General features: G+C 38.9%; 1 protein-coding gene across 1 annotated transcript in view; it reads left to right on the forward strand.

Moving 5' to 3' along the window:
* The window catches only part of PCDH15 (protocadherin related 15), a 1,383,724-nt gene that overhangs the window by 995,579 nt on the left and 363,663 nt on the right, over positions 1–24,482 (forward strand). Inside the window, exons 12-13 of the mRNA XM_075072657.1 lie at positions 6,046–6,154; positions 14,348–14,460. Of these exons, the coding sequence (XP_074928758.1) occupies positions 6,046–6,154; positions 14,348–14,460 (222 nt within the window). The remainder of the gene's footprint in view (positions 1–6,045; positions 6,155–14,347; positions 14,461–24,482) is intronic.

Genomic DNA, 24,482 nt, shown 5'->3' on the forward strand with positions numbered 1-24,482 from the left:
TGGGATGATGTGAGCCCTCAGGGATGGACTGGTCTCTGTGCTTTTTGTTCCTGCTCACTGCACAAGGGGCAGGGACATTCTGTTCCTCTGTCTTTTGTTCTCTTGATACGTTTTTTCATATGGTAGCCCTGAAAGAAACTTGATCTCTGTAAGCAAGTAGCCATATATTACAAATTTGGATTTTATAGTATTTTGTGACTTGTTAACTCTCTCCTTCATTTACAGTTAGAATTTTAAGGAAACTCACCTTTCACTTAAATCTTACATAGTACAGCAGAGCTTGAAAGAAGTAGGCCAGCTTTCTTTCTTTTGTAGGATATATACTCTTTATTGGTTAGGGAATTAAGTAATTTTTTTGACACTGATAAACAACTTAGTCTTTATTGAGTGTGCTTGTTTTCTTTCAGGCTGTGTATTCAATGAGTTTGTATGAAAATTCTGTATATTGGCAAACAGCGCAGGGAAAGTTTCCCAGTGTTTGTCCTTGTAGCTAGCAAACAATTAGGACTTTCCTTGAAAGGATGACCTTTTTGGATGACTACCCACTGAAGAGTAATTGATTAAAAGGTTTCTTTATGTGAAAGCAATGTATTTTTTTAAGAACTGAATTTCAACAATGAAAACATGAAAATCTTCAATAGTTTATTCAGGCTGTGACCTTGAATGTTTCAGAAGTTGTTTAAGGTTTGGCAGGATCTTGTAAAACTTTCCTGGAATACTAGATTATTTGTAGCATGATGCCTTGGGGTTATATAAATTATTAGAGCAAAAACCAAATGCTGCATAAAAGAAGAAAATTAGAGATTATGTAAATGAAGTTCAAGGATTTATATTAAAATAATGTTAACTATCTAAAACAAGATGTCATTCTAACCATTACAAATGTAGTATGCACAGGTAGTGTGAGCTCTCACAGTGCATTAACTTATCTAACCTGTATGGGGAAGTGGTTATGCACTGAAGACCTTGTGTATAAAATATGGGAAAAAATCTAAAAGTGAATAAAAAACAGTTTCCCTTTCTCCAATGACAATAGCAATGTAAAACACAGGATCATACTTGGTTAAAAAAGTCCCTTGTATTGTGTGTATTGCTGTCAGCGTTTTGACTTCGCGCATCATAACAGAATTTCAGAACATATTCACTTCCCTCCCAACCTCCCCAGTATTGTTGCCCTAAAGCCAACCAGTATATATTCATGCATACAAAAAGCTATGTTAAAATAGCATCAATGCTGAGAAGTCATGCACTCAGGAATTAGGAACTGCTAGAATTAAGGTTGCTTAATAACTTCTCTGTGTCTATTGTATTGTCTTTAGTTACGTGATCACATTTTTTACCCAGGATCCTGCCTCACTGAGTTCACAGGATGAGTCTTGGATATGTAGTTAATGTAGCTGTTGTCTGTAGCATCCCCTGCCTCATTTGTTACAGAAGATGGAAGATGTATAACTAATGAGGCAGGGGATTGCAGGAGAAGAATGGTCTTGTGGTTTAAGTAGTTGAGTGCTGTCCTGGAACAATTAGCTTCTATCCCTACTCAGTGCAGAAATTAGTGTGTGTGATTCTTTAACTTGTCTTACACTGGATGTCCAACTAGATGATCCTAATGGTCCCCTTTGGCCTTAAAATTTATGAATCTCAGGAAAAATGGGGAGATTTATTTAACACGAGAAAAACAATGTACTGTGTATACTCAATCATAAGCCAGTTCGTTTATAAGCTGACCCCTCCCCAAGATGGATAAGTAAAAATGGAAAATTTTTATGACCCGTTCATAAGCTGACCCTATAATTCAGTGGTCAGCAAACTTTGGCTCCCAGACCATCAGGAGAAGCTGCTGGTGGGCTGAGAGTGTTTGTTTACCTCGTGTCCACAGGCACGGAGGTAAACCTAAGTAAGCAAAGTATCCCAGTGCACCAGCTGCTTACTCTGATGGACTAGGACAGCAACTGGTGGGGAAATTTTTTTGGGGGGGAGAAGCTAGGGCTTAGGGGAGTAACTCCTATGACCACCCCCCGCATGACCCCACCCCTAACCTGTGACCCCCACATCCCTTCCCACATTATCTGGGGAGGGCCAGGGGAGGATGTCTCTGGCCTGGCTGTAACTGCTCCGGCAGGCTGGGCAGCACGGCTGCAGCCTGCTCTGGTGGGCCAGACTGGGAGGCGCCGCCGCAGCATGTTCCAGCAGGCTGGGCCGGATGGCACGGCCACAGCATGCTCCAGCAGGCCAGGCGATGCGGTCACAGCCTGATCTGGGGGGTGAGGCCGAGCAGCATTGCTGCAGCCAGCCGGAGCTGCAGCTGCTTTGGAGGTTGGGGAGAGAACAGCGTGGCCAGAGGTGGAGAGACTCTAGCCCTGCCTCTTCCCTTCTGGCTCTGCTGGCTGTGCTACCTCTTTTGGGGGGAGGGGATGTGTCCCACATTTTCCTCCCTTTACCCACTCATAAGCCAACCCCCTTCTCTGGTGCTTCCCTTTTTTACTAAAAAAATTCAGCTTATGAATGAGTTTATATGGTAATTGTTTTCTTTATCCTTGTTTTCAGAATTGACCAGATTCTTTTTTGCTGATTGATTTTTTCCCCCGAAAATTCAGCCTGAGGCAGATGCCAAGGCATAGAAAATTTCACACTGCATGGTTAAAGTTTGGCAAAGTTTTAGACAACTGAAAACAGTGTCTTATAATGGAAACTGTCAGGCAAACTTAAGTATATTACTGTACTATCTATAATGTCTTAAATGGCTATAGAGCCTTCATCTTGGTGAATTTCAAAGTGCTTTATTATAATCTATTTATACAGGCAGAGTGGTCCTTACTATCTTTAGACTAAGAGACAGCTATAGAACCTCTCAATTTAACGTCAGAGCAACCAGTAAGTAATTTATAATGACAGTAAGTAGAACGAGAGGGAACCATATGCAACTTAACGACATATCACAGACTTAAAGCCATCTTTGTACAGTATTCCTAGTTCTTTTCTATAGCTGGAATGCCATGCTCAATAAAGATACACAACAGGTTAACACAGGAAATTAAGAATATTGTATTCAGTTGAAATTCAGTGGGAATTTAGGTTGGAGAAAAGTTAGTGCAGGTACCGTCCCATATGTCACTGAAACATATCCATTCCGGTTTTCTTTGCTTCCTAAGGAAATAATGACTTCTGATTCTTAATTGAAACAAGTTAACAGCATAATATAGGGCTTGATCCTGCAAACACTTAAGCAAATGATTAGTTCCATTGAAATCAATGGGATTGCTCACGTCATTATTCATGAGTGAGTTACAGCAGCCTTAAGAGGTCTATCTCTAGCAAAAATGCAAGTTCTGCTTCCCCCAAAAAGTTAGTTACACACCTCTCACTGCCCCCCGCCATATCTGCTGCTGTTATTGCTGTCAAATGGTCTGAAAGAAAGTCTCAGGTGAGAATGATAGAGAGTAAATCATAATCTGGGATCAGTGTAGTTGTAGCCATGTTGGTCTCAAGTTCCTATAGAGACAAGGTGGGTGAGGAAATAACTTTTATTAGATCAAATTCTGTTAGTGAGAGAGACAAGCTTTCAAGCCACATAGAGCTGCTCTTCATGTCGAGGAATGGAACTCCCGGCGTCCCAGCAAAATGCAACTGCTAGCAGCAAATATTTTCTGCTAGCATTCGCAGAACAGATATCTCCAATGGCTGGTGACAGAACAGTAGATGGGGAGGGCTCTGAGTTACTACAGAAAAAGGTTGTGCCCACATGCTCAGGGTATAAGTGATCACCATATTTTGGGTTGGGCCGGCTTCCCCAGCAGTGATTTAAAGGGCCCGGTGCTCCAGCCACTGTGGGATCCCCAGTCCCTTTAAATCACCACCTGAGCCTGGCTGCCAGAGCCCTGGCAGGGATTTAAAGGGCCCGGTGCTCCAGCGGCTGTGGGGAGCTGTGGGCCCTTTAAATCACCGCTGGAGCTCTGGCAGCTGGACTTAGGTGGGGATTTAAAGGGTGCGGGGCTTGCTGTAGTGGCCAGAGCCTCTGGCCCTTTAAATCACCTCCTGAGCCTGGCAGCTGGAGCCCTGGGGCTCCTGCAGCCGGGCTTGGGTGGTGATTTAAAGGGCCCAGGGCTCCACACGAATTCGGATATAATGCGGTAAAGCAGTGGGGCTTGGGTGTCGCTTTAAAGGGCCCGGCCCCCCTGCTGCTTTACTGCGTTATATCCGAATTCACGTTATATTGGGTCATGTTCTATTGGGGTAGAGGTGTGTATAGATAGATAGAGATATATATACACACACACACTTCCTACTGTATTTTCCACTGCATGCATCTGATGAAGTGGGCTTTAGCCCATGAAAACTTATGCTCAAATAAATTTGTTAGTCTGTAAGGTGCCACAAGTACTCCTCGTTCTTTTCACTTTGTGAGAAGTGTTCTCCCATAGGTGATGTGATGTTTTTGTCTTCTATCATTTTCCTGTGAGAGTTCATTTGAGAGCATAGTGATTTTCTGGTTTCACCCACATAGTTGTTTTTGAGGCATTTAATGCACTGGATGAGGTACACTACATGTGATTGGCATATCACATTGGTTTATCACATTGGCACATCATTGGTTTTACATCCTTTGTTTTGGCAGGGTCTGGTGCTGCTTTGAGTTGGTCTACCCTGGTCTGTGGGGAGCTTATTTCTGATGTGCTTGGAAGAGTTGGGGGGTTATTTGAAGGACAGAAGTGGAGGTTAAGGAAAGATTTCGTTCAGAATGGGGTCCCCATCGTTTATGAATTGTAGTAGTTTGATTATATTTTTTATGGGTCCCAGTGTGGGGTGGTAGGTAACAATTATGGGTGTGCTGTCAGTGGGTTTTATTTCTGTATTGAGGAGGGTTCTCTAGGAGTGTTTGCGTGGCCCATTACATGATGCAATCTACTTCTCTGGTGGAGTGTCCTTGTTCGGTAATGGTTGTTTTAAATGTGTTAAGGTGTATATCTTGGATTTTGTCTTTGGAACATACTCTGTGGTAACTGAGTGCCTGGCTGCAGATAAGATTTCTTGGTGTGTTTGGGGTGCACAGGATCTAGGAATGTAGGTGTCGTGATCCGTGGGTTTCTTGTATGTGGTTGTCTGTAGAGTTCTATTATGGAAGCTGATTGTGGTGTCCAGGAAGTAGAGAGAAGTAACTTGCATGATAGAAAAGGTGCTTAAAGTGCTCCTCTCAATGACCCAGCTAGATTTTCACTGTATTATGTTTTTGCCATTTTAAGCACTGAAGTCTTTAGCTAATCTTGAGAATAATTCTCTGGTATAACTAAATATTACTGTTCACATTTTACAGATGAGAAAACAGAGTCAACGAAGGTTGAATAACACGTTGTCAGACTCAGGAGTGGAACTTGGGAGTGCCTACATTCCACTCCTGTGGACAGTTCACTAGGCCACTGTGTGTCTGGATAATGTAAATGACTTTATTACAAGGAAATCTGTCTATCAGAAATATTTCAAATGCATGCATCATGGTACCTAAGCATTGGTTTGAATTTTGTTCTGGGCACATTTTTCATATTGTTATTTGAATTCATAATGTTTCACAAAATGAGTTTGTATTAATTTTCGGCATATTTTGAAGTATTAATGTGTTCAACAGCAATAATTTAGAAGCTAATATCTGACATGATATTGATGAAGGTGTTATTTTTGACTTTGGTCTTGCAAACACTTAACTTGATTACTATGGGTAATCCCATATCAATGGGACTACTCACAGTAGTAAAGTTAAGTATGTACATATTTTGCAGAATTAGGGACTTTATCAGGATATATTATTTTTAAGATAATATAGTTTCTTTAAAGAAAAACACAATAGAGACAGTTTTTAGTTTTGCATAGTTAATTTTACATTGCACAAAAGATCTGTCCTTATTATTGCATTATATATTTACATGCATGCACATTATTTCTTTGGCATTCAAGTAAATGTCCACTATAGCAAAATGTTTTTGTACTAAATCTGAAGAACTGCAAGCAGACTTTGTAATTTATCAGCTCTAATTTCCCTAATTTTCATTTCAGACACGAGTGAACCCCATCAATGTCACTCCACCAATAGAAGCTATAGATCAGGACAAAAACATCCAGCCTCCTTCTGATCGACCACACATCCTCTATTCCATCCTACTTGGTTGGTATCTGCTAATCTTGCTATCATTCATAGTCATTGTATTAGGATCAGGAAGAGAAAGACTAAGTAGGAAAGCTGAAACACAATAAAAGATTCATGTTGTAGTTGGTAAATATTGTTCTACTCAACAACATGTTTATTGCAGTTCTGGTATTTTATTTCGTTTTGGATTGTTAACTATATTGTTATTTATTTAGATTAGATTGTCAATCTTGTGCTTCATCCAGTGAAAATAAGGAAGCAGTCAAGGAAAATATGGAAGATGCTTATCCACACCCTCAGTTAGACTGTGTTCCAATTCTGCTGAGGAATAGCTAGGGAAGATAATAATAGTAATCCTTGGCTCTTATTGACAGGCACTAACACAAACTAAGTCTTTGTCTACATTACAAATGCTTTGCTGGTACAGATATACTGGGTCCCATATTGTTGAAGTAGCTTATTCCGACAGGAGTTTTGTCGGCATAACACTGCTTCCTTGAATGACATTAGGCAGACCCACAAAAGCACTTGATTTCTGCATAACTATGTCCACATTGGGGCATAGGTGCAGGAACTAGCGGTGCTGGGGGTGGTTTCCATCCTATGCAGGGTTCACAGTTTGGTTAAATGGCTCTCAGCACTCCCACTATACAAATTGTTCCAGCACCCCTGCACCTGGGGGTTTTGCCAGCATAACTGTATCAGATAGGAGAATGGTTGACAAAACTTTGTAGTGGAGTGTCAAAATTGTCAGGGGATGGCAACTAGGGTGAGTTTCCTCTCAAAGCTAAATTTGAACTTTTCTGCACAGAGAAATTTGGTGTCGTCTTGGTGTCATACACCTACTCTTTATTTTGTTGTATTTAAGGTTGTAGCCTGCCCCTTTTCCTCCCTTGCATCAGATTGTCTTCATTGTCCATGGTCTCCTTGGGCCCTGGATGAATGCAGTTCAAGAAGGAGTTCATGGAGACACCCCCTCTCTTTATTGTGGAGGACTTACACTGTGTCATTTAACTCTCTCCCTCTCCCTTTTGGACAGATAGGAACAAGTTTCCCCAATTTTTCCATGAGCTGATAGGAAAAAGAGCCATCTCCAGCCAAACCTGCCCTCCCCACAACACAAAGTCCAAGGGCATACTCCCCTCTGTGATGTTCCTCTGATCCATCTTTGTGGGAACTGAGAGATTATAGGGTTCACAGAAACAGATGTCACATGCAATTTGCTTTTATAACCATCAGGTGACTTTTAGGGAAGAAAGAAGAGTGGGGTGGTGCAGTTTTAAAATTCAAACTTATAATGGGAAGATAGCTTACCACTGAAACATAATAAAGCATACAAAAGTAGACCCTATTTTGAGTCTCTAAGGAGGGGGGAATAAAACAGTAATTTTAGTAGTAGTCTTTATTTTTGCTTTTGTCTTCAAAAAGGAACCTTTTTACATCTTAAATGTGCCTTTTGCTGGTATAGCTTGCAAACTCTGCTACTGGGTATTTTAAATAAGTTCACAATAAGCACAATGATATACACTGGTGAATTAGAGAGCCTTCATCTGGAAAGGAGTGGAAGTGGCTTATTCAGCAAATTTAGTAAGATCTATGAAAATGCAGGCTGATATGCTAAGTTTTTGGAGCACTATTTCAAACATATAATTGAAATGAATTATCTGTTGGTCCTTCCTTCCAGGTGTTTCTCATCACATGGCATTTCCCCCACTGTAAACCAAAATGTACATCTCCCACATAAACATTGTAAAATTTCATGTTAGTGTTATAAATTACTTAAACTAGAAGTGCTGTACCATGAATTGAGAGAATGCTATTTTTTACTAATTAGATAATAACTGAACATTTTATAAATTTCCTACGTTTTTTCTTGTGGTCTATTGAGTTACAGTCCTACATTTGCACCATGACAGGCTGAGTTACAGTCTGCAGTTAGGTCACTCTGACCATTATCCAAGTTATTGTGTTCAAATAAAAAAATCACCTAATTTTCCAGTTAGAACTAAGAGTTATTAAGAGACAATTTTCTCTCAGAGAAGCTTGTGATTCTTAAGTCCTCTTGCTTTAGCATATGGTTTTACTACAGATTTAACCTGGGCTGTTACTTGGGTGTTGCTCCCAAATCTCTTCAGCCCCACACACAAGCTTTTGACCAGAATTTAAGGGTGCTTTTAAATCAAACTAGCTGACCCACCCTAGGGTAAAGGCTAAAGTCTACAGAACTAAAGTCTACAGCACTGTAATGCTTGATTTCTGATTGCATAACATCTGGTATCCTGACATTTGAAAACCTGACACTTGGAAACATTTTACATTCATTGACTATCAGGAATCTAACCATATTTCAGTAGACATGATAGGTCTACATATACCCACTGACCCAAACTGTGTGTAGCTAAGGAATAATTTTACTCCTGCCTAATGCATTTTTTTCAATCAGGCCTATCTTTAATAAGATAAATGAATAAATTATATGGTCAGCTGGTTTCCAATAGATCAGGGATGGCCAAACTGTAGCTTGTGAGCCACATGCAGCTCCTTTATTGTAACAGTGCTGCTCACAGACCCTCCCATGTTCCCCCATTCTTCACCTACCAGACTTGGGGGAAGAGGGGGGAGTTTGAGACCTCTGTCTTGCAGCGGGGTGGTGGGATATGGGCTTCTGCCAAGCAGGGAGGGGGGCCTAGGGACTTCAGCCCCATGGGATGCATCTGCTAGGGCTCTGGGCTTCAACAAGAGTGGGGCTGAAGCCCTGAGTCCTGGCAGGCACCCCCTGCTGGGCTGAGGCCCTGAGCCTTGGCATGCACCTCCTGTGGGGCTGAAACTCCGAGTCCCAATAGGCACCTCGCATGGAGCCGAAGTCCCAAGCCCTGTCAGGTGCTCCCCGGCTCTGCAGCTTCTGAAGATTGTTGTATGTGGCTCGGAGGGTCAGTAAGTTTGGCCACCCCTGCAATATATAGTATTGCACATTACATAATTTAATGATGCTGCCAATCATTTAAACTATTATTGAAGAATTCTTAGTTTCTCTATATACTAGAAGTACCACATGACATACTAACTGCACATTCACATATGTCAATAATGAAAACACTCCTGAAGTATTCATGTAGTATATAAGGATTTCAAATAAAGCCTGCATAGGATTTTGATGGGGGTAGTCTGCCCTCTTAAGCATAGTAATGCCTAGCGGTCAGTGAACCTTATTCCCTGGTATGGTCCCTTTAAGATTTTGAGAGGTGTGCAAGGACCTAGGAACTAGGAGACTGAAGACTAGAGAGGGAAGGGGTTCTAGGAATAAGTAGTGTTTTGGGGAGAAAAGTATTACTGTTTCCTTAATGGCCCAGGACCAGGAGCCTTGCAGAATATATGGGACAAGGTTCCCCTCTCTTCCCAGCTAATTGGGATGAGCTTTGGGAAGTGGACCATCATATATGCTGCCTTCTCCCTCATAGAAGATTAATACCACCAGGAGGAGGTTGGACTGCTGAAGCATCCCAAGTATGAAGGTAAAGAGACTGACTGGGGGAGAGGGGCCAGCAGGAGGAGAAGCTGGTTGAGTCCCTGGAGCTGATCTAATGTACAATCCAGCTGCAGGAGACCTGGAAGGCTCCTGGGTTAAAGTGAGACAGAGAGACTGTTTAAAGTATAAGCTAGGTCCAGGAGGAGAGCTGGGGAGAGGGGACAGAAGGACACAAGGGGATGCTTAAGGGCAATGCCCCACCATCAGGTTAAACACTACTTTCACAACTGTCAAAAAGGACCCATAATTTACATGCATCATAAATGAAACTTAATTTTTGTACAGTCTGTTTTCACCTAGAGAAACATACATTATAATAAATCTCCATTGGTGTATACAATCAGATTATCCTCACTTACACAACCTTTATACAAGATAGCTCCCCTGACTATATTACTGTTACTCCAGTGTAAATGAGAGGAGAAACAAGATCATAGGTATTTGTTCCCCACTGATACTTTTATAACTATGTATTTTATAAGCATTTTATAAAATTGTAGACTCTTCTTCAGTATTGCCAAATCCAAGCATTCCAATATCATGAATCAAGCCCTAAAAAAAGTCATAATACTTGCTTTAAAATCATGATTAAAAAAAGTTTGTTTTCTTTTAATTCTCTTCTGGTTTCTGAGCCATTATGGTGCACTTGCTTCATGATTTTAAGCTTTCCTCCACAACCATGGGATCTAGAAATCTGCTGAGATTTTCAAATAGTCTGTTCCTTCCAGTAGATGGAGTTTTTAGAAAAAACACAACAAATGTCACAGGACTTACAATAAAATCTCAAGATCTGGCAAAAGCTCTTCTTTCTCCATCTCCATATAGCTAGTTGCTCTCAAAGTCCTTCCTTACTACTTCCCATTTAATTCCTCCAAAATTCTCCCTCTCTTTACTGTCCCCATTGCAGCAACCATTGTAGAAACTATTGGTTCAAGCTCCTCATCCTTACTTACCATGTCCAATATCATTTTCCACCCCTTCTATCATATATCTTTGGTCTTGTTTTACCTCAGGGACACTTGTGCGTTCTGCATTCAATCCCTTTGCTTCCTGCTTTCATCATCTTTCCTCTGTCTAAGCTTCAAACCTAACATTCTGCTTCCTGTGCCTAGAGCAACCTATCAGTTATTATTTGCTGAACACCCAGACCTGCTGGAGGTTCAGCACTTTTGAAAATCAGGCTACTATTTGTAGATGTTTAAATATTGGTATAGGAGCTTAACTTTAGGCACTCTTTTTAAAACAGAAAATGGCTTAGGTTTATAAACTTGACCTTTATGAGTCTTGTGTGAAAAATTGGAAATATTTTTTATTAATATGGTGTGTGATTGATTGTTTAATGTCAAAAGGGTTCTAAAGTAACGAAGCAGGGAAAGCAAAATAATCACACAGATAAGACTCCAAGAGGAAACAATGGGAGAGCTGTTTATTGTGGGATACACCTTCCTTTGCTCCCCTCCAGGTGAGAATGATGTACACTTCCCAAGGTTAAGTGCAGGATCAAAGTAGGATCCTAAACTAGAATAAGACCCCAGTCCTAGAAAAGGAAGGGGATTAAGTGTGAGTGGCCAGAGCATAACTAGGTACTATCAGGGAAGCAAGAAGACCCACAGAGACAGAAGGAGTATGCTGCTAGCAGGACAGTCTGCTGCTCCAAGCACAGGGAGAGAGGTAATTAGACTGTATGAAATGTACCAAAGCATGCAAAGAAAACATTAAGAGTTTGGTAAGAGGAAATATTCATATATTGAAAACATAAGCCTTATTATTTTTACCCTTTTGCTCCAGGTGCTTTATAATGTTGGGTAAATGAATAACTGATAGTTTGTTTTGAAGGTGCTGTTTCTGTGTCCAAAGGGAAGCTTACAGGTGCCAAACTCAGTCAGATCTGTTACATTGACATGGTTATGTTATGGAGGCTGTCACCCAGAGATCCAGTCCCCAAGTGCTTGAACTGCTCAGAGAGAAGGTTGAAAATACATCCTCCTGTGTGTCTGAGCCTTTGTTTCTCTTCCAGTCTGGTTCTCTCTCGTGTGTGGTGGATGCCCGACTTCTCCTCTTGTAAAGAGTTTGCGGCTACGCTGGAGACTAAGCTAGTGCCCTTAAGGCTGGCTCTGATATTTTCAGTCTTTGCTCTCCAGACACACCTCTAGGATGAAATACCTATTTTCATATATGGTACAGAAATACCTTGCTAGTGACAAATACAGATACAGTGATAAGTTATTAAAGAGCACCGCCACACCTTTCACAGAGGGATCCAGTGAATAATCCATGTATGAATACTATAAATATAAATATTTTAGATACTTAAAATTATATATACACACAAGTAACTGATATGTAGTATATACAAGGTACAGTGCATGGTAGTGTGGTGTGAAGTTTTTATCATCACTTGTTTAAAATGGCCAGTATAAGGTATTAGTTGTCTTACCACTGATTACTATGGCCATCTCGAACAATTCAAATCTTTATAATGTATTATATCAATACTTGTTTTGTTTGTGGGTAAGTGTGTATATATATGTGTACAAATGTATATAATATTTTACATATATTATGTCCATCTCCTGTGAATTAAACATTTAACTTGTGTACACTGTTTTCCATTAAATTTTTTTGTAGTTTTGTTACCAGCATTGGGAGCAACTGATTTTTCTGGATACTTCTATCTATAGCATTCATGCTATTCACTCTCTCTTTCTTTTTGACATAGATGAAAGTGCCTATTCAGTACAAGATACTGCTTTTTCTATATACTATAACAAAGATGATCAGGGTGGATTTTAGCTCACACATCGAGTTTCTTTAGACACTGTCAGAGTTGATAGCTTTCACTCCCTGTGGCAAGGCTCTTAAAAGGGTAGAATTTCCATAATGGAGCCCAGGGCTCCTGCAAAATTCTAGCTCTGCAATAGGTTTTAACTTTTGGAGAAACATAATTTCCTATACAATAAAGCCTGTAGATCACCACTGTGTATGGATCTGTACAGTGCCATTTAACAGAGGCAAACGTTACCAATAATTTTGTTAATCCCTTCAGCATGTGCAGTACTCCCATAATAAACCTTTCTGGAGCACTTCGTAATCTGTGGTGAAAAAGTGCTGGTTTTGTATTCTGCCAAAGCTGTAATTCAAGTACTACCTTTTTTACCTCAACCTTTTCACCTCTGCATACCTCTTTTTTTTCTAAATCCTAAAAGCAAAAGCTCTGTAAGTAGAAAGTGACTCCATTATATTGTGTCTGCACCAATTTGCAGACCTGCACATGGTTACCTTTATGCACTTTGAGTGTCCCAGTGAAGTTAATGGGACTTCTTATAGTGCATAAAGTTGAGTACATGTGTAAATATTTGCACAATGGGCCTAACCTATCACTTAGCAGTTGTTTACTGAGTCCAGCAGTGAGATATTTTCTTCTTTTGTTTATCTGATCCTACCATTCTAAAATACCTTTTAAAAATGGAAAATCACTCTTGAGTGACTCTTCACTCTGTTTTGTACAGTACTAAGTATATTGATGGTATTCAGTAAATAAAATAATGGAGTGCAATATTCAAACGTTGTTATTCAGTAGTAAACTGAAATATTTGTTTAGGTGTAAGTGCTATCTCTTAGGAACTGGGCTAAAATCGATTATGTCCACCACAGATGAAACAAACATGTTTGCTCTCAACTGACTCACAGGTGAATAGTTGTTCTCATCTCAAACAGTCATAGGACTTGGTCAGGGAAAACCTCTGGGAGATGGCTAAAAAGGAGATTTGTGTCATATCTTTGGAAAATGGGGTTTAATATGAGACGAACAGAAAGCTGGGACAATCTGAACTCCTGTGCCTTCACAATGGCTCAGAGTTGCTTATTCTCTGCAGCACAGCTTCAACAGTTATGCTCTCAAGGTTTCTGCAGTTGACTGCTACACTAGTGCCCCTTCTCCCCCTTAAGAGGAATCCTCACCCTGTGAGTCGGGTATGGAAATGTGAACACCTTTTGGCTATATAATGTCCACAGAGAATTCTGATGGGGAGCAGGAGGAAAAAATGTACATATGCCACTCTGGACCTGCCCTGCTTGTTCCTTCTGTGGTCCAACCCTTCCTGTGGTGATACCAACCAGTATAAGAGGACCTAAGCAAAGCCTGAGGGAATGTGAAGGGAGATGCTGCCATGAACTTTACTGAGACCTCTTTCCATGCAGAAGAATGAAGTCCATGTATTCCCTTTTTGCACAGATCTCAGTGACACAGTCAGACACACCATTTGTCACACCTGGTAGTCTCCTCTCATAAAGGGAACAAAAGGAATGTTCAAGGTCATAAGTGATGATGTTTTAGTGACATGGTCAATAATGACCTTCCATAAGCTTTATTCTAACCAGTGCTATTAGATGCTCTTTCATGAACACTGACTATAAATCCTCAAATTTATTTAAAAAATGTGAAAACAGCTGTTTTTCAACTTTTGAAAGTTACAAAAGAAATTATTCTATTTTTATTAGTTTTGTGCAGGATCTGTTCTCTCTTTCTCATATACTGCATGATCTTTTTACCCCTTTACTAATTGAATTTTATTTTATTCCTTTGTTGGTTAATGAGTGAAGTAAATATACTATTTAAATAAAGCTGTTACACACAGTACTTATTTCTCTCAATTATGTTTTCAAACCTCAATATCTTTTTGCAGGGACTCCTGAGGATTATCCACAATACTTCTGTATGAATCTTACAACAGCTGTACTCAGTCTCCTAAAGCCAGTAAACAGGGATTTACACCAGAAATTTGATTTGGTTATTAAGGTAATTTCAACTGAGTTCTCATTTCCATATGCTTGAGAAACTGCTTAGCAATGAAATCTCTGGAGAAAATTGTGGATATGTTCTTTTTTTTTTGGTAGTTAATAAACAGATCACTTCTAGTAAAAAAGGTAAGGTGCACTTTTGAAAAGGAACTATTTAGGGTTCATGATCCTTTACAAATGTTTACTATTTTTTGTTATAGTACAAGCAAAAAAGTGCAACTTGTATGTTTGTTTTTATCAATATAGTTGAGACAAAAGGGTTTATGCATTTTATATTTCACATTTTTCCACTTAATTTAAACTTTGTAAGTATATCTAATATGTATACTCAGGAATATTATAAAGATAATATTCATAATACTGAATACAGAGTCAGAAAAAACAATGTTCATATATCTTAGAAGAATTCAGTATCTAGAGATGAAGGAAAACAAGGAAGCTCAGATCTAGGAACTTAGTGTTGGCCTATCTGTGCTCCCAGTGAAGTAAATGGGAGCAGAGTTAAGTCAACATTGAGTTCTTTTGAACATCCCACTCATAATGTATGGGTTCAAGCCCCTCTGTTTTTCTATCTTTAATTTCAAAATGAGTCAAGATAACATTCTATAGCATGAAGTAATTAAGTAATGTGGAACTAAATGTATACAAAAAACAAGATGGGGGTAGCCCTTGCAGTATCTTTGAAAAGTATTATCTACAGTACTGAATTCCATTTTAGAAAATGTGGAAAGATGGGTCTCAGTGTTGCTTTCTTTCCCCATTTGAAACTTAGAAGTAATGGAATAGGCAGTATTGAGATTTATATACCCAAATATCTGCATGAAACCTCATAGAGTAGTTTTATTGTGGGTGTACCCTAAAATATTTATGCTTTGCTTAAGGATGTAGTGATAGCTGCCTAAGGGAGCAACAAATTTTCATTTGCTTAAAAGATGTGGTTTTGTAATAAAACAAAATTGTATTCTGTACATTTGGGATAATCCCTTAGGAGGTTGCCTAATGATACAGAAAGTTGTAGAGGTTTTGCTGCATTTATTAGAAGGTATTGAAGCAAATAATGGCTTATAGAATGTAACAAATCACAAATATTTAATTTGTATGCTGAATCAGAGAGAATATTGTAGTGACTGAGTCCAAGTTTAATACTGTAGCATTCTGGAAAAGGGTTGGCTGCCTCCTGCGCACCCCTTCATGGACAGAGGTCACTGTGTAGTATACTGCTAACAATTTCTCAGGGCTCCTTAACTCTCAGGCCACACATAATAAATGGGCCCAGACTAGTGTGGGGTTATGTCACCACCTGCCCCGCAACCTTGGGTTCCTCACAATGCTTTGCTGCTACAGCGCCCAACTTGAGTCCCTCACAAGTACATGCAGGACACAACCTGAGTATATAGCTGCAGCCAGCCAGCAACACTCCAGTCACACTCTGGCTTCTACCAGCCTTGGTTATCACTTGCAAGTTGACTTCAACACACTCCCAGTCCTAGATTTCCCCCCAAATGTGTGTTGTGCACTGTCCAGCCCTCTCCTGGACAGCTTGGGTGTTATAGGTCCCTTGCCTCGTAAGGTTTGCTACTTCAATTGGAGTTGCCAAAACAATTCGATTTAAACACAGTACTGGATTAGTTTTTTTATTAAAGACAAACAAGTTTATTTAAATCCAAAGAGAGGAATTTTAAGTCACTATGCGTACAAGGCATTGAAGTCAGAAATGGTTACTAGAGAAATAAAGATAAAACTCTTTCTAGTAACTAAGACTTAACAAGCTAGGTTCAAGGTAAAATTCTTACTACATGTTCCCAGCACAGGCTTGACCAAATTCTCGGTTCAGAACCCATCCCAAAGACTGGTTCCTTTGTCATTCTTGTGTGAAAGAGAGTGAGAGAGATCCACTTGCCCCTCACTTTACATAGTCCTGTTTCCCTTTGAAGTGGATTCTTCTGAGAATTACCTTTTAAAGCAAAGTTTATTCAAGGAAAGTGACACAGAATCTGAGGTAAAGGTGCCCCCATACTCTTTCTTCTCTCCATGTATGCTGAAATGCAGATTTGCTTTGTCTCCATCTTGCTGTCGCAAGGACTCTGTGTACTACTTATATGTATATGGAGATAAACACACATTCCTTTCTTTAAGCTAGACCTACTTAATCACTCCCACCTAATTAGGGCTAAGTGGGTTTGAGCATATGTTACCAACATCATACAGGGGGAATTCGTAACTTTACATATAATGTTGCTACATACAATTCACCATGATATTGTTGACCAGCAAGTTATTAATTTTCAGATGAAACGTCACAAGGCATATTTTCTACAAAGATTACTACAATAGTGCATAGAGTATTGTAAACAGGTTGGGACTCACCACCCAGCACCTCCCGCTGGCAACTCTGGGAATTAACTCGCTTCCAGTGGAGCGCTCCCTCCTGGTGGCGTCCCATCTGTTTTTCTGCCCTCAGTTGGTGTCTCTGGACCCACGTCACTTCTTGCTCGGTGGCGTCCTCTTCGAGGCCACTGCCCTCCGACAGTGCCCCCTAGTCTATCTGCACCCCCTTCCAAGGTGCAATAATCAGCAGTCCCACATTCCAGCCACAATATGCTGGCATATCCAATCGCCCTCTGGGTCTAATCTCTCTTAGCAATGATCTGGTGTGGTATAAAGGTTGCTCCCTACAGCCAATGGTTGGGTGTACTGCAAGGGGGGGACCCAGGCCCACCCTCTACTCTGGGTCCCGGCCCAGGGACCCTCTGGCATCAGCCTCGCTGTCTTCCTCCTTTTCCTCCTCAGTCTGTTTCCCTGGGCCGCTTCCCCTACGGCCCCTTGCACCCGCTAGGCCCTTCCCCTCAGGGCCTACAGCCTGGCAGCTAGGGGCTAGAGCCTTATAGCCTCCCTGAGCCTGTCCAGCACTGCACTGTCCTCGGTGCTAGTCTCCCCCCTTGGAGACTGACCTTCCCCTTTCAAAGGCCTGGGACAGACTGACTGCTCCTTCTCTGGGCAGCCTTTATATACATCTGAGCCTGGCCCTGATTGGCTGTCTACAATCTGGGTCCTGATTGGCTCCCCATAAGCCCTTTTCTAATTGGCTCCTGGGCTGCGCAGGTTCCCTGGCCTGGCACAGCCCATTCTCACAGGGAGTGGGGCAGTCCGCCTCACTACAGGTATGAATACAAGGGTGCATTTCAGTCACAATTGTAGCCGTGAGCTTTACTGGTGCCATCTGAGGCAATATTCGCTATTGAAGGAATTAACACTTGACACAATTGGACACAGACTAGGTCTCCTGAGACCACAAAGAGAGCTCTAATCTCTGAATATCTGAAATGGCAGCTAGCCAAAAACATGTTGCTGAGACCCCAAGATGTCACATAACTAATAGGAACAGATCTCTTCAAACTATCTTTGAACATTTATGAAACACAACAAAGTCATGATTCAGGATCCCAAGCCCTCACTTGGATAGACAGAGGCCCAATTTCTTGGAGATGTTGATGATGAATATACGAGATACCCAGCATTCTTTCCTGGTTGTTCTGAGGAGAACAAAGTATTTGCAGTGCTATAGCTGTGCTGATTCCACAGCATTACAGAGACAAGCTGAGTGAGGTAATGTTTTGTATTGGACCAACCTTTGTTGGTCCCGTACAAGAAATTAACTCACCCAGTTTGTCTCTGAAAACAAGGGATTACAGTGCTATAAGGGGGGAGGGAACACAATTGCAGATCCACTGCTTGTTGGCATTTTGAATGATCCTGCAGCTGGTTTTATTTTCTTTCCATATTTGAGTATTTGGTAAGTGCAGTAATCTAAATGCAATTGAAGCTATTACAGTTTTATAATGAAATACAATTTCCAATTATGTTTATTTTATAATCCATTTCTATACTAGGTTATATTCAGTTCTTTTCATCTATCAGGGCATAGCTGTCATTGGGATGTATAAAACGCAAACGGATTGATGGCTAAACAAAAATGCATATGCAGTTCTGGTTCAAACCTGCCACAGTAAAATCTGATTTTGTTTTATTTTGATTTTGTTTTACAAATTCAGTGACACTAGTGCAGCCAAACGTGCATACACTACATCAGTTAAAAAAAAATCAGTTACACAAATCTAGTGATACATGTTTTGTACCTTAATAACAAGCTGTATTATTAAAGGAAATTTTTACAGGTATTGTTAGATTTAGATTGCTGCATTTTTTGTTCAGTCAAGGGTGTAATAAGCAGACATAATAATATATTGACTGCTTGAGTAATAGTATTTTAATACAGTACTACTCAGGGATCCATTGAATTGGTACAGTGTGGGAGTTTTGCTCCATATCTGTTTTTTAAGTATCTCTCATTTAATATTACTAGGTTTTTGTTTTTCATTGTACTTGAGTTGATATTGAATTTAATCTCATTTTATTTGGAAGGGGGAAATGTGTAACTCAGAAAAACATTTGTATTTAAGCTTCAAATTTACGAGTTCAAAAGACACAACAAGTGTAACACCTAGACTATGTCTCTGCCTCTGATATCAGATCAGTATGCTGCCCAAAGGACATATAAAAGCGAAATGGGGAAAACAAGTTTTACTAAAACATAAATGTTAGACTATATGAAGACTAATTTGACAACAGTCAGGATTGTACAGTATCCAAGAAAAGACCTACTTAGTCAGAAACATGTAACCATAGGAATGTTCTAACTTTCAAGAATTTGTTTCCCATCTAATGTTCTATTCGTTCCCTTTTTTGATACTATTTTTGAAATACCCAAAGTGTACCTGACACGTTTTGTATGTGAAGTTAATCCATGCTTTGAAAAGTCATTTAATATTCGTACAGTTTGAAGATGAATACATGCACAGGCAGAAGTGCCGTATTTGTCACAAATGTAAACTCTAATTGACTACAGAGTTGGAAATTCTTCTGACTGGTTCAATGGACACTAGCTTGGTTAGCAGATTCTATAGGACAGTAAAGGAAGGACAAGCAAATATTATTGAAGAAAGATGGAAAAGCAATGTAAAAATATTTCCAAAAGAGTGGTCCCAAGCTGTGCAGAATGTATAAAACTATTCCATGTAATTGGAACAAGCACAGTTTTTATTATTCTTTTGGGGAGTGATGCTTTTTGTTTCACACAAAAGTTGTATTTCCTTCAAATTACATAATAAGCCACCAGAACAATTGGGACAAATGTAAAAGAGAATTGCATTGGAGTTGCATGTGTTCTAAATGTCTTGTAATACAGAAGTACTAGAAAAGATGTATAGTATTTTGTCTAGTATATACCATATTTACAAATATTGCTTGTTTAGAGTGTGTTTTCTTTCAGTAGATTGATTGACATTCATCTGACTTAAATTCATAGATGACTGTGTGTGTCTGTTAGTAATAATAAAAAGACCCTGGTTAAACAACTGACAATAGTGACAGCCTCTACTATACTAGATTACACAAAACAATTAAAATGCTATCTCACCACATAGCTAATTAGTTTTTATCTTAACAAGGGCATGGAAACTTCTAAAGAAAAACAAGCTTTGATATTAGATTATATAAATGTGTATGAACATATATTCATAATATAATTATTATAAAACTATACTCAAGCATTTTTTTCTTTATTAGTATATATCTCTTTATATTTTTAATTGATCTTTATAATGCAAGTGGGAATTCAGATTATGGTAGAAAAATTTTTTGCTGAGCAGTGGAAGTGCAAGGGTGCATCTAAACTGAAGTCCTGAACTTGGCAATTGTTAGGCATCTACTAAGTGCCCAAAATTCCCATTAATATCAATCAGAGTTACGAGGGCTCATCATCTCTTGGGAGGAAAGCATTGCCATTCTTTTCATAAAATGATTAAAAAACACTTGTTCCTGCAATTGCTCAGTTCATCTACACAGCACCACCGTTTCTGACACAAGCAAGTTAGTGCATACACACTGCGCCTGCCTTACAGTCATGGGTATTTAAGTATATTTTGAGTTTTCCAAAAGCACCAATTTTCTAAGTTAACAACTGCTGGGAAAAGAAGTCATTGGGTAATTTGCATAATGGTTACTTCAATCACTATAGCATTGTGGTGGCTGAAAGGCATTCTAGCCATGCTAATATTAACCTCAGAAGAGACCACATCATAAAATGGCAGTGGCAGAGCCAACCCTGTAGTAGCAATCAGTTTCATAAGAATTTAGATGGGAACAATGTCCAGACTATATTGGATAGAATCCAGCAGATCAAATTTCAAAGTTGCAAGTAAATTACTTTGGGATCTTGCCCCACAACAAGCAGTGTGTCAAGCAACTTAAGAGTAATGCTTGCTTAGCTCACTTTCTGGCCATGAACCTTGCTCAAGTGGAGTGCTATTTTGTAACAAAAGTAGATCCTATTCTAATCTGTGACTGGTGTCTTGGTGAGACTATGAGCAGCTGAAAAATGTTATGAGGAAAGTCAAAATGTACTATCTGGGTGTGGGGATTAGCCCATGTTCAAGTCTACCCACATGAAAACTCCAATTCCAATGGACAGAAAATGGTAATATGATGTGGAACCTGGCTACAATTGTAGAGTCCAGCACACTGGCACATGTTTAATATGGGCAAGCCTGTGGGGGGGAGACATTATTAAAGACATTTTAGAATGTTTCATTGCCCACAATACCATTCCTCAAGTAACAGAATGTTTTAAATTAATTTGTTCATTCCTTGACCATCACAAGAAACAGTATGTCAACCAGAAAGGCCAGCATACCACTGTGTATGTAGGTGTCCTGGATCAGAGAGGCATATTCCTGGGCATGTTCCTTTATTTTTACATCAGCAGGCTTTGCAAAGTGCATGATTTTCACAAACTCTAGCTTACAGCAAAAATGACAGTGTCTTTCTTCTGCTGCTTTCAGTAGAGATTATTTGGGTTCTCTGTTCCTTTTGTGATTCTTATTGCTATACCTATCCATTATTCCCTTGGCTACTGAAATTTTACCCAGATTACATCAAAAGATTCAAGCACTGACACTTGCTGATATGGTTGTTTGAATCAAAATATGGTAGTTACAGTGAACAACAAATTACAAAGAGCATTAAGAGATTTTTCAACACCTGTTTCCTGATTATATATAAAGTTCGCTTACTTCATCATTTTTTATATGGAACAGCTGGGCAATGACAGCATAGTTATCAAATCTTTTAATGTAATTCTCTCACACTTATTAAAACCTTTCATCTATGTTAGTTTCCTCTACTTTATCGCTGATGAAGAGACAAATTTAATTGCAAAACTTCTAAAACATTAAGTAGTCACAAAGCTGCACCCAGTAGGATTCAGCATAGGAAATATTATAGGTGCGTATATTGGGGATCTGTAATATCTAAGAAGTAACTGTAAAAATATATTATGGTTTACCAGAGAGGGGTAGAGAAAAGATACAAAGGATGGTAGTTTGGATGAGGGGACTTTGGCTGATGTGAGGACATACATCTAGGTTACTGCCTGGAGTGATGGTGGTGAACTAACAGAGAGAGGGAAAAAAAACATACAAAAAATGTCTTTCTGTTTGTCTTGCTATTTATGTCAAAGCTGAAAATAAAGTTCCTATCGTTTCATCATATAGCTAATATAATTGTCACCACTAATAAGTTGTTCTGTACCCACAATTGCCACCTGTATCTGAGATTCCAAAGAATCTTCTTCTGAGTATGGGAAAAAAACTGCTTAGATAGTATCACAGAATGTTCAGTTTTTCTTTATACTCAGAACATTAATAGTATTGGTATCCTAGTTACCGCTGCTTGATAACTGTGCTTTTTAAGATTGACTTTTTATTTCTACACCATATAGCACAGCACAACAGGATAAGCCAGATTCTCATTTTATGTAAATGAATTTTCTTCCATTTACTTTCATTTAGGATTATCAGCTTTGCCTCTCTGCACTAAATGGACATTTTTAATTATGTACATCATTCAGAATATGCTATAGTGATTGCATGGTCAGTATTTTTCTTTACTCAAAGTAAAGAGGAGAGAAAGATTTTATTATTTTTTATAATAATTGTGGACAGTCACAACATGTATTTTTCATTGTCATAAGCCTTAACCATACCACAGTAAAGAAGATTTTTAGTTGTGCCAATATCATTTCATAAGCTTCAGTGATGGAAACATCAAAAATCTTCTCTATCTTGAAGTTACCCTCTGCTTCTTTTCCCTAAGCCAATTTTGATCCATTTCAGCAGTTCTCCCCCATACTGTGTTTTGTGGCTTTGTAAATTAATATACAATCTAATACTTTCCCTAAATATAGAGAAATTGTCCCCAATTTCATCTTTATCTCATGATTCAGTAATGCACTTGAAAATTCAAGCAATTTTGTCAGAAGTGACCTTCTTTCAATGAATCTATGCTGACTGTTCTATTTGATTTCTTTCTAATTGTAGAAGTTGAATTGTTGTATATTGTTTCAGATCTCTTCTTCTCAGCTGAAGTCAAGCTTATGTGTCTGAAGTATCCTGGCCCTTTCCTTGTTCTTTTATTAAAAAGGAGACCTCCATTAGCCAGCCCATTCTCTAGAACTACACCATTTTTAGTAAGATATCAAATATTATTGCCAGGGACTTTTCCTTATTTCCGGTTCTGTATCTCATAACTAATGACAGAGAGCACAGAGGACATTTTTGGACTTAGCAAAAGGAGATGATAGCAGTATTAGGACTTGTTGCACCACCTGAAGTCATTGCACTTACAATTTACACTAGGGTACATATGAAAAAAATAGTAGACCAGCTAGCTAGTTGATTAGTTGTCAACTACAGAATGTCATCCTATTAGAAAACAGAATAAAGAGGTAGCCAGTATAAAACTGATGCTGATACTGCTTAAAGTTTTAGCATATTTCCTTTCTGGCAAGAAATGAAATCAATTTACCATAATAAGCCACTTGTGACTTTATTTTAAACGGTGGCTGCAATGCCAAACTTTACTTTTCAGAAAAGCAAAGGTCTTGGGAAGCAATAAAGACCCTTAGTTGCAAGTTTTCTTTAAATTTCCATTCCAATTTGGCTGTGCTCAAGGTCATTGTGTTCAGTTTACATGTTAATCTGAATGTTTGAAATTTAGTGGAAGGATTGTTTACATAAATCAGTTTTTGAAAGTACATGTGTGAGTATTTGCAAACTACAAATTTTAAATTTCTATGTTGAGGTAATTGTACCATCCATCAGGAAAGAAATTATATATATATATATGTGATCATTCCTGGGTAAGCAATACAGTTTGAATTTTGAATGATCAATCCATAGATTTAAAAAGTTCCAAAAAATTTGCTCTATCAATTCAAGGAATATGCTATGAGCTGAAAAAAAGATCAAATTCAAATAAATCGTTTATTGTAAATTCTTCGCTCAATTCTGTTTCCTAGAGGAAACAGAAGCAATGATGTGGTGATTGCATCTCTACAAAATGCACTATCCTGAACTTAGTCTTAAAGGTAGGTATAGTGGCATTCTAAAATGCATTTAGAAGCACGAAGAAAACACTGCCTACAAATCTAGATTGACTGTTGGGAGAATTGAAGTATTCAAGGTTACTGACCTAAGAGACAAAAAGTGGTTTGATTGCTGCAAAAAAAAGATAAATCCTTATAATATTTAGAATATTTTTTGTTCTGAAGAAGAAGAGATGGTAGTGGCCACACTCATTCCAGCAAATCTTTTTGTCGGATAGTCCAATAAAGAAGTTATTTTTGAGAGGCTAAGTTGGCAACATGAGACCTGAGAATATCCGTCAAAACAGACATTCCAAGACCAGACATTTGATTGTGAGTTAGATTATTATGATATTTGAATAACTCTTTAATCTTATTTTTCATATTTTATATTCTTAAATTAGTAGGGTTAATTATCTGTTTGATAACTAATAACCTGCTTTGGATGTTTGTTCCTATAAAGGGCTATATGTGAGATATATAGAGAGAGATACACTGTTTTTCTCATTGTATTTATTGCTCACAGAGCTCTGTATTAA

The sequence above is a fragment of the Chelonoidis abingdonii genome, chromosome 15 (assembly GCF_003597395.2).
Source record: "Chelonoidis abingdonii isolate Lonesome George chromosome 15, CheloAbing_2.0, whole genome shotgun sequence".
Taxonomy (NCBI): Eukaryota; Metazoa; Chordata; order Testudines; family Testudinidae; genus Chelonoidis; species Chelonoidis abingdonii.